The sequence below is a fragment of the Metopolophium dirhodum genome, chromosome 1, assembly GCF_019925205.1.
Source record: "Metopolophium dirhodum isolate CAU chromosome 1, ASM1992520v1, whole genome shotgun sequence".
Lineage (NCBI taxonomy): Eukaryota > Metazoa > Arthropoda > Insecta > Hemiptera > Aphididae > Metopolophium > Metopolophium dirhodum.
Window position 1 is genome coordinate 59,743,940 of NC_083560.1, and position 11,508 is coordinate 59,755,447.

Consider the following 11,508-nt stretch of genomic DNA (forward strand, 5'->3'; position numbering starts at 1 on the left):
TTTTAAATATGTCCAAAAATGTATTTGACATATTTAATTTCAAAAAAAATAATGTTCCGACCACCGATATTGAGCAAGTAATTGATTCTGCATTATTTGAATCATCTACGACTGTACATACAGACACAGAAAAACAATCAAATAAACATTTAAAGCATAATAAATTGATTATAAGTGATTTGGGAACATTAGACACAGGCCCTGTTCACCCATTGCTAAAAGTAAGTATTTTTAGTTTTTACTTGTACTTGTAAAATATTGAATTCAAATAATATAAGACTATCTACTTGAAGTTGATTCAATATTTTTTATTTTATTACTGTAGACTTATCCAAAAACTAATTTTGGTTCTAAAAACCGAAATTTTAATGATAAATACTATTCAAAATATGAATGGATTGAATATAGTATTGTGAATGATGCTATTTTAGAAGCTTTGACTTCAGTACTTTCCAAAACAATATACCCTAGCATGTATAAGCTTATGCAAGTTGCACTTACTCTTCCTATAAGTTCGTCAACGTGTGAAATGAGAAGGATTAAAACATGGTTGAGGTCATCCATGTTACAGAATACAGTCGACGGAACTCTCGTGTATGTCATATTCCCCGGCATTCGATATTCCGGTTCATATAAATACGACCAAAAGTATGTTTATAAATGTATTATTGTATTGTTTATTTAGTCGTAAATTTAAGCTATACTAATGAAAATAAATTATAACTGGTAACTAACGTTGTTGATCAAACATTATTAATTATTATTCAATTAATATTTTTTGTTACATAAATATTTTGCACCGTTTTCTAGTATTATCAATTACTTTGGTTTCATCTGAAATGTATTCCGATTCATTAGATTGGTTATGGGAAGATTTTAATTCACATAATCTGATTGAAGAAATTGAAGACGATTATTTGGGTACTATTAACAACAGTCATTCAGACACCAGCTCCCAATCTAGTTATAATATTGATTGTTCGTTGTTAATCGGAAATGAAAAAACAGAAGAAGAATCGGATGAACATTTCGAAGATATTAAGTTAGTTCAAAATCTGACGATTTAGTTTTGAATTTTTGATGACTTCCATAGCATTAAAGTAAAATGTTTCTACAGATTCATGTCTACAATCTTCGATTGAACTCGTCAAAACTAGGGATCTTATACATCCTGTATTATACGGAATTGTCCCGTATACGAATCAAGCATCCCCGTGTCCCTGCAAAAGGTTCTAAACAAGATTTTTGTCCCGTATTTTGAATCATCTATCCCGTTTATCCTTTCTTCCTTAAGTTTTAAAATGTTAATGGATTGAATGAAGGAACGTTGAGAAAACCGTGTCACCTTCTAATTTATTTAAAATACTGTTACATATTTAAAGTATTCAGTATTTCGGTATTAAAATTATTTTATATTTTTATGTAATTTTATTATTAATTGTCAACACTCAACAGTAAAGTTACCTATAATGGCTAAAAATTTGTTTTTATTTTATTCGTTTAAAGTATCGAACATCGTTTTTTATTTATATAATAAATTATACTGTATAAATCAGAGAAAAAAAATGTTACATAGAGGTAAAAAATAAATTTTACCAAGTACTTGTATAAGAAATGTCACATATTATATTTAATTTTAACTATGTTAACATAAAATCTCCATTTAATTTCAGAATTTCTTAGGTACAAAAAACTATATAAATTGTTCTATGTGATTGAATCTTAAAACGTAAAGACTTAAAAGTTAGAAAGAACCATGTCCTTACTCAGTGGCGTAGCCAGGAATTTTGTATGGGGAGGGGGGTCTAAGTATACAAATACAATATGTCTTTTGTTTACACTTTTTATTTTTTTTATTAATCTTGATACAACTCTAAGGTCAACACAGTCAATGGAGGGGGGATATAGCCCCCTTAGCCTCCCCTGGATACGCCACTGCCCTTACTCTCTTCCCACATTCTATCCTCTTATGTAAATTATGTGTGATTTAAAATGTCTTGTATTTAAAATTAAATAAATCTGGGATCCCTATTCAAAACTATATTGTACTAATGTTGAACTAATATAGGTAGATAAATCGTTTGAATGCAATGGAAACGAATGTCATCAAATTAATAATCAAAAAAAAAAAATAAATAAAACAAAAATGTTTTATTGATCAGATTAAAACGTTAAAAGTACCTATTATTGGTATAGGTGTACGATATATCTACATATTATATTCACATTTTATGTTTTTGAAAAAAATGGAATAGTTAGAGTGTTTTTTTTTCTACTTCTCATTATAGTAGGGTAAAAAATGGACGAAAGGTGGGTTTATCCTTGTGCGTTGAACATATATTATCGTAGTACACATTTTGAGTACTATGTGTGCGTTCTAAGGCAAACTTGGATTCATTGCGAATTTTCAAAAACAAAAAGTTTATTTTTGATTAAATGTACATGATGTGTCTCTTTAGAATACCATACAATTATTTTCTTGGATAATAAATAAATAATGAATAATTTAAACCATGTTTTATAGCGATGATGTACCAGAAATCTTACCAGAATCGTACACAAAAACTTCAAATATTGAAAAGCTGATACTTTTTTGCGCCGAAAATTTTATTGAACAATTCAAAGTTAAATATCCAGACAGAAGACAGTTGGTTTTAATACCACAAAATGAATGCGGGGTAAAGGTAAGATAACGTTTCCATAAGATAATATATTAAATTTGCAGTGTGGTTTCTGCCTTCTGGTAGCAACTTGGATCTAATTGGTTGACTATGGGGGTCATAAGATGATAATTTGCAGTACTTATTAATTATGGAAAAACAAATATTAAATTAGAGAAAAATTACAATGTTCAACAAAATCGATTTGGTTTTTGTGTGGTTATTCAAAATGTAATGACTGTAAAAACTTTTTCTCCAAGTATTTATAATTTATATAAGCATTTTTCGGACAAGATATAAAATTCAGAATATTTAAACTCTTTTTGTGCTATTTATAGACATTTTGTTTTCGATTAATGTTTGATACATTGATACAATCATTGTTTGTGAGTGATACAGCTTTAAAATGAAAATAAGATTGCACAATGCCCATATTATTATTTTGTTCTTAATATAGTTAATAAATATCGTAAACACAATAAATACATATTTACCGTGTACATGGTCACAATTTTTTTTACAACGATTTTAAAGAGGTATTAAAGTGCAAATGTTTACAAAATTGGACTGAATCATAAAAATGTGTGAATTATTTTGTTGTTAAAAACGTATAATATATTTATTTTGACACCTAAGGCTTGAAACTGTATAATACGATTCTTTTTTTTTAACTGGTATGTATTTAGATTTATAAGGTTATCGTAACGCCACATACATTTTTTGTGAGTGATTGAAATTGAACTATTGATATTGAATATTTAAAATATGTAAAATCAAATCTATCTTATTTTATGTTAATACAAATCATGTGAAATGTATTTATCACCATCCCAAATAAATGTATTGAATTCAGTACAAAATATTTATCTATTTAAATAGAATCTCAGCCATACTTATGACTTAATTATACTTAGTAATACTGTATTATATAATATTTTTAGAAATGTGTTTGTACTACCATCAAACCGAGTCGATTAGTCTACTCTGATTTGATCGAATTAACCAGCTACAGTAAATTTGTTGCTAAACACATAACATATTTCAAGTTGGAAGATCCTTTGGCTTTGGTATAGTATATAATATTGTAGAATTAAAATTATTATTTTGTTGTAAAATACGTACCTACTATCTATTAATGTTCAGCGCCTCTTAATTGCGACACTAAATATCTTTACTAAAAACTAAAATTATGATTAGAGTTATTAAACTCTGGTTTTCTGATTAATCCCTTACGGCTTATGCCTATTATGTATAATAGACTACCTATAGGTAATAATAGTATTTTAAAGTTGTGGCTATTATGAGCATTAAAAGTTAGGTCACAAAAGTACAAACTCCTAAATGATTAAACCTATCGCACATTTTCAGCCCAACAAAATTGTGTCTCCTGCAACAACATTAAAAACGCAAACTGCTAATTGTTTTGAACTGGCGATACTATTAGTATCATTTTTAATTGGTTGTGGGTACAATGCTTTTGTTGTATATGGATATGCCACAAAAATTGTGTGCAATAATGATCTAAGGAAAATCAAAATAGATCTTCCAAAAGAATCATTCGTATGTATCACAATATTCATTCGAAATTAACTTATAGGTACTTACATTGAATATTGATATTAATGATTAAGGATGAACAAGAATCAGAGTCTGATAGTATAGAAGATATTGTAGATGATCCTTATGCTATAGAACCTATGATTGATTTATGTAATGAGTATGTTGATTTTTTAATGGATGAAGAAAAAAATAAAACTGCAGTCAATGCTGAAATACAAGAGGTACAATAATTATTGTACAAAAATTAATGTTATTTTTGAAAAATGTATATCTAATCTATTTTTGTTTTATTTACCTAATAACCACGAATTTTAGATAGAATTTTATGATTGGACTGATCCGCTATTTGGTAAACGAGTACATGCTTGGGTCATGGTTATACCGTTGGAAACTGAAAACGATAAAAATGAATCCGAAATTCCATATTTCATTGAACCTAGTACAGGTGAGCGGAAAGAAATCTCTGATGAAAATTATACTGGAATAGAAGTGGTCTGGAACAATACTAATTATTGGGTTAATTTGCAATCCTTGGAAGGAGGTTGTGCGGTGTGTATTACTGATTTATATATTTTATGTATTTTGCTAACTTAAATTTATTTTGTATTTTATAAAGCAATATGATTTTACTTTAATGAATACAACATATTGGGAACATTTTTTACCAGATAAACCTCAAAGTGTACGAAGGGGGACGCTCGGATTAAAACATAATGAAAATGAAACGATAAAAAATCTCGAGATGCCCAATTCATGGGTTACTGTTATACAAGTTCCTATAAATAGTAAGTGTTTTGTTTTTAAAAAAGCACAATTATTGTCTTACGTTATAACATAAATTATACATAGAATATCTTATGCTATATCCAAACGGTAAAAAAATCGTGCGATATATGAATGCGATCAAAGAGTTTTATGCCGACTATAGCATGCCTAATGGATTGGTTAAAAGAACAACATTTTATTCCAAACCAGGATATTTGAATAAAATATTTGTTCGAGAAATCTACAAAAATAGAGTAGACAAATTGATGTGCACTGACACAAACTATGCAGTTGAAGGAACTCTAGGAACTGAAACTATAGAATATTTTAGACCTGGCCGGGATGATTATTTAAAAAGTACAAATTTAAGAATTTGTATTAAAAATGTTTCCAAAATTATTTATGTATATTTTTACAGAATATAAATTTTATGGGGATTGTGACAATATAGAAACCAGACGTTTGGTTACATTTTATAAATTGAGGCTAGATTCAATGGCTGGTATAAAAATTAATGAAAATAGTTTCATTATAACGTATAATGATAGGTTCGTATATTCTATACTTACCTATGAGTATTATGTATTCTGTGTTTATATCAAGGATCGATGTTTTTATACACGTTACACGATAATATGGTATGCAGACATGCATTTATGTCATTTATGTTAGTTAAACATTTCGATTAACACTGTCTGTTATTAAAATATGAATAATTAACATTTACCAATAAAGACTATATGAGTATTAAGTCTATACCCTATAGCTAATAGCTATACCCTATACCATTTAACTAAAAGTTAAAGCATATTTTTGATTACACACATTTAGTGTAAAACGTTGGATTATAAAAATCTAATACCTATATTAGTACATATTTTATGTTTGGATCAAATATATTTTAATTGATTCGTGAGAAAAAAAATTAACCACCAAAATAATCTATGGGAAAAATCGGGTGCTCTCGTAAAATTCCTAAATCAAACTACGTGGAGACCTTTTTAATGTAGGCTTGTAGCCTTCTATATATAGTGAATATAATGATTGAAATTGGAAGTGTGTGTAAATCATAAATAAAGATAATAATTTAACAATTAATAATAATAATTAAATATTTTTAACAATAAGTATGACGCCTTAGAAAATGTAAACACAACAATTGGACTACCATATAGGTATTTCATAAGTTTTAAGCCTAACATAATATTATGTAATTAAAATATGTAGGTAATACATCTATTATCTATGTAAGATTAATATTACCTATTCAATACCAACCTATTATATCATTTCAGATCGGATTTATTATTCTGGCACCTGTGTGTATTTCATAGAACGAAAAACCACGAAACCCGGAGTATAAACGATAAAAGGAAACCTAAGGTATTTTATTTTTTTTGATAAAATCTGTTTTAATGACGCTGCAGTGTGTGGGGACCTTTATATAGACAAAAGTAATAACCGAATAAAACATTTAGGGGTTACCCGAAACCCGAATAATTTTTTTTTTTAAATCTGCATGTGATGTACAGTTTGTATGTATTTCTTGTGGTGAGTTCGATTCTGTAGTTAGTTGTTTAATAATAATAATAAATTAACAGGTACAATTTTACAATCAATCATAGGTAAAATCAATAGCAGTTATCTATTTTCTTGAAAATAAAATCCAATACAATACATTTGTTTCTGATTAAACCAAATGATCTAATAAATTATTTATATTTATAATGTATTACTTAATTAGTATATTGTATATAAAATAAATCCAAATTAAATCCATTAGCAATATAAAATATTGACATGGTCTCGACAAAACTGAACAACGTATTGACAGTCGTGACCAAAATATCAAATACTAATAACTATTAACTAATAAGTAATAATACCTATAACTAATACCTAATAGTATTATTTGCCAACCAACTTTCCAAGCGGTATTATTATAAATTATTAACGAATATCTTAATATTCGTGGCTATATTTACTAGTTTTCCAGGAGTCACAAAATCATAATTTTTATTTTATTTCTCTACGGCTCAACGCCCCTATGGCCTACCTATTTTTAACATTTTAGTTAGGTAACTTATCCGTCGACTTGGCAAATGGTTAATAAATAGGCGCCTAATTAATTTCCCACTGCCCCATTTAGATCTTGTAGTTTCTTAGAAAAATGTAACTACTGTAGGTACATTAATAACCCGAGTTTGGTTTAAAACAAATATTTCGCATTCATATCAATAACATAAATCATTTTTTTTTTTCATTTTTTTCGGCTTGAAAATTTTTGGGTAGGCTCAGCCATCAAAAATTGGGTTTTTTCAAGACTACTGAATACCCGTAATTAACCAATATTAACCCGAATAATAACAATTATTAAAAATTAAAGGTATGTTTAAATTTTTTATTACGGTGTTTGAACATCCGAATACATCCTGCATAAAAATATTTCCCAACTATGGTAAAAATATTTTCAGGAAAATAATATAGTTGTCAAAATATTTTAGTTATATTCTTTGGCCCAAAAGTTCATATATTTGAAAATATTTTATAAAAAACATTTACAAAATATTTTAATCATATATTTTCAAAAAACATTTTTACAGAAACTTTATAAAAAATATTAAGCCAACATTTTTATGCAATCATATAGTACAATATTTTTTTATCATAAGAAGAAAATATTTATAAAATATTATTAGTCAAATATTCATTATTCAACCACTTTAAGACATTCACAAAATATTATCATTTCCTAAATGGTGTGTGGGATCCAGCACCTGAAACCCAAATAAATTAATCGGGCGTTAAGCCCTGGTAAAAATTGCATAAACATATTTTTTAACTGGTACCTAGTGTTAATTTAGCATTGAAAATCTAAACTGTAACTCGATATAAGATTGGTTTAAATAAATTAATGCTCAATTAAGTTATAAATAATATACTTTACCTATTTAATATGTATTATGTAGCATAGATAGATACCTACCTAAAGTATATTTTGACTTTCTAGTATTCTTTAGTATGTTGTTAACATGTGTTGCAGTGTGTAGTTGAAAAATATTTAAGAAATGAATCAAAACATAAAGATCTAGATATTGCCACAATAACTTTTGATCTTGAAAGTAATAACATTTATGTTCAATATCAATATGGCGAAGGTCAGATCACACAATCAAGTAGATTGTTTAAAAAGCCCACTTATAGTTCAATTAAAAATGAAAAATTCAACCCAAAATCAGTCATTGAAGATATTGTTTACCCATATATGGGGTATTTGAAAACCCATGAAGCGTATATCATGTTACAAGAAATGATCGAAAGTGAAAAAAAAGCACTTATTAACGTTTTAAAATTAGAGAACAGTGTTATACAAATGCTGGAAACCCGTAGCCGAGAACGATCAGAGTTTAAGTTGAAAGTAAATTCATTGGATTGGGACCGGAATCATTGGATCAGAAAATTACTACAAGATAAAGTAGTTTTAAGTTTATAATTTTATGTGTAAAATATGCAAACATTTTTTTTTTAGAAAGATAAAAAACATAAGTTAACTACAAAAGAGTCGAATGCCTCATATATACGAGACAAAATCATACAATACTTCAGACTAAATACCAAAAATCAGTTTATACGATTTAAACAGTTGTTTGAAACGGTATCAATTAAAAACAACTTTTCAAATATTATCTAATTTATAAAACTATTAATTACTTTTACTTTTCTTGTAGAAAAATTTGGAGTTACAGTCTTTGACAAAGTCTCTACAAACCAATGATGCTGAACTCAGAGATAGAAATTTAATAAGGTGTTCGTCACTAAAAACCGAATTAAATATATTGACGTTGAAATTAAAAAGATACAAAGAATCACGTATTAAAAGATACAACAATTTAGCAACATGCATAAATAGTAATCCTGATTATAAAAAGTTACCACCTTTAAAATTATTTGTTTAAGCGTACCATAACGTTTATATTATATAATGAAATAAATGTGAAGAAAAAATAAATCAATTAAGTTATTATTTTACTATATTTAAAAGTTGGGTAGTCAAATATTTGTGAGAATATTATGAAATATAATAATACAATTATTTATTTATTTATTTAAATAATTTTTCAATAATGAGTAAGTACATGATTTTGAAATCGATATTAAAAATAAAAATGAAAATGGGGATTTTGGAAAATCTTTTCTTGGTGTTCTCTTACATGGTGGTACGAAGGTAGGTACTATGAACATTTCTAGTCTCTAGGTACAATAGTTTAGGCATTACGTTGATCAGTAAGTCAGTATAAGGACATAGGTAGGTACCTTCATTCGATTATATATATACATAATATATATAATGTTTATATAATATACTAGCTGATGTGCACTTTGTTGCCTGTAGCAAATGGTAACTCTTAAAAAAATTATGATTATTCAACTTCTTTTGGGTGTAACTCACTGCAGTAAGTACAACTCGTGCGCCTTAGTAGGCAAGTTCGAAAATTCGATTTGATGCAAGACCGAATAACCCATAGTCCTAAAAACTAATGGACAGCTCTTAGAGAGAGAAATCAGGGGTACGATATAGAGTGAGCGAGAAAAGAAACAGAATAGTAAAATGCACCATACAGTTCCTTATATGGGGGGCTCCTTCACTACTTTACGTTCTTTCTCTCTCAGTTATATGGTTATAATAATTATAATATATTATATGATCACCTAGAATTGATGTCAGGGCGAAGTGGAATGCACTGTCCATTATTTTATAGGTCTATGGAATAACCAATGGCCAATCAATATATTTAAAAATAAATGTTTGTATGTCTATCTGTCTGTATGTATGTCCATTATGCATTTCTTAACGGCTTGGACGACTTCAAAATTGATGATGATGATGAATTGGTCCACTAGTTGATTGAGGAGCCACAGTAGTTTTATTCCATTGTTGATTAGTTGAATTTGAAACATACTTTGTTGATTCAGTTTGTAGTACAGTTGTATTTGGATCAAGTATTGTAGTTCTATGATGTCTTGGCCAAAATGGAGCAAATTCTCCTGATGGATCCTTGTATAAAGTTTAAATAAAAAGTATAGGTAGGTATATATTTGATAAAATAATATGCGGACTGTAGAATAACAACTAGTAAATTATAAAGGTGTTTAATATTAAAATACCTATAAAATACTAAAAATGACTATTAATTGCTTAAAACCATCTGATTTATTCAAGATGTACTATTTCAGATTCTGAGCGGAGCAATGAACGTATTCATTTTAAAATGTTGTGTTTTTTGTGTATATTCATACGTTTCAATTCCTAGCATGTCAAAAATTAATGGGCATAATTTATTTTTATAAGCACATAAAATTTAAATTATGACACAAATCTTCAAGATTGTGAAAATATGCAAATTGTTTTAATGAATTTATAAAATATTTAATATCAAATGAATTAATAGATTATTCCTCGTAAGTTAGGTTAACTAATGTATTCAAATTTCAAAAATGCAGTTCTTATATTTTTCTTCTTTTTTCTCTGTTCTTATTGATAAATCTGTTTTTCTTAGTATATATTTAGATAAATAATATTACCTATCTGTAAAATATTAAAATTCACCAAAATAACTCTCTGCCTCCAACACAAGCTTTGCTAGGAGGTAGATAAACCATGGTAATTGTATTAATTGTAATAAATGGTTATTTTAAATAAATAAAAAAAAAAAGTTGTTCTTGAAAGAACCGAGAAATGTAAAAAATACAATTGCGCAATTTTTTATTTCAAGTTTAAACTCAACGAGATTGGATTGAACTTTTTTTTATTTTGTTACTATACACAATTTATTTTGAAGTATTGCCTATTTATACTAAAACACCTCCGTTTTTCGGTAAATACCTATAATATGTATTCAGCATTACTATTTTCACTACACATACACTTTTAAGCCATCATAAATGAGAGAGAAATTATATGTCTATATGGTTCTCACTCGCATAGAATCTTCTCATAAAGAAACTAATATTACAACATAAGTGAAAAGAGATGTTGCTGTTAACAACAATTTCAGTTGTGTTAAAAGTTACAGATTTTTGAACAATGCTGTATCCATAAGTATCTCTATGGTAATGACTCAAAAGTTAATTATCTACCTATATAATATAAATATATATATTATTATACTAATATTACAAGGGTAATAAATGCACTTTTTGAAGTAAAAATTAATTGAAATTACCCAATTATTAGTTATATATTACTTATATTATTTACTTTTTTAGGATAAATTTACATTAACTATGTACTTACAAAAACTAGTTAACTTGCCTAGCTTTGAAAATTAGCTTATAAGGATTGACTTAAAATAAGGTATTTAGGTATCTTATTATAGTAGTTCATAATGTTCATACTGTAACCAAAAAATGTATAAAATATATAAAACACTGTTTTTTTTCCATAAATATTTTAAGTTCAAGTTTTGCTAAGTTAAATATTACACAAATAATTACAATATTAATTATTTTGTTATAATTTAAA

General features: G+C 27.2%; 1 protein-coding gene across 1 annotated transcript; it reads left to right on the top strand.

Annotated features, from left to right (window-relative positions):
* Positions 1-839: 839 nt before the first annotated feature.
* Positions 840-8,941, top strand: LOC132940525 (dynein regulatory complex subunit 7-like). Its single transcript, XM_061008189.1, has 13 exons — positions 840-1,042; positions 2,525-2,684; positions 3,602-3,727; positions 4,029-4,220; positions 4,292-4,441; positions 4,536-4,769; positions 4,837-5,005; positions 5,070-5,342; positions 5,404-5,533; positions 6,281-6,368; positions 8,029-8,460; positions 8,515-8,640; positions 8,714-8,941. Exons 1-13 carry the CDS (start codon positions 840-842, stop codon positions 8,939-8,941), a joined length of 2,511 nt encoding a protein of 836 aa, XP_060864172.1.
* Positions 8,942-11,508: the final 2,567 nt, after the last annotated feature.

What these genes read in the sequence shown, in the direction of transcription:
- LOC132940525 (XM_061008189.1), top strand. Translation starts at nt 840, where the DNA reads ATGTATTCCGATTCATTAGATTGGTTATGGGAAGATTTTAATTCACAT. An exon ending in AAAATGAATGCGGGGTAAAG is followed by an intron (nt 2,685 to 3,601) that starts GTAAGATAACGT and finishes TAATATTTTTAG; the next exon opens with AAATGTGTTTGTACTACCAT. An exon ending in GAAAATTACTACAAGATAAA is followed by an intron (nt 8,461 to 8,514) that starts GTAGTTTTAAGT and finishes TTTTTTTTTTAG; the next exon opens with AAAGATAAAAAACATAAGTT.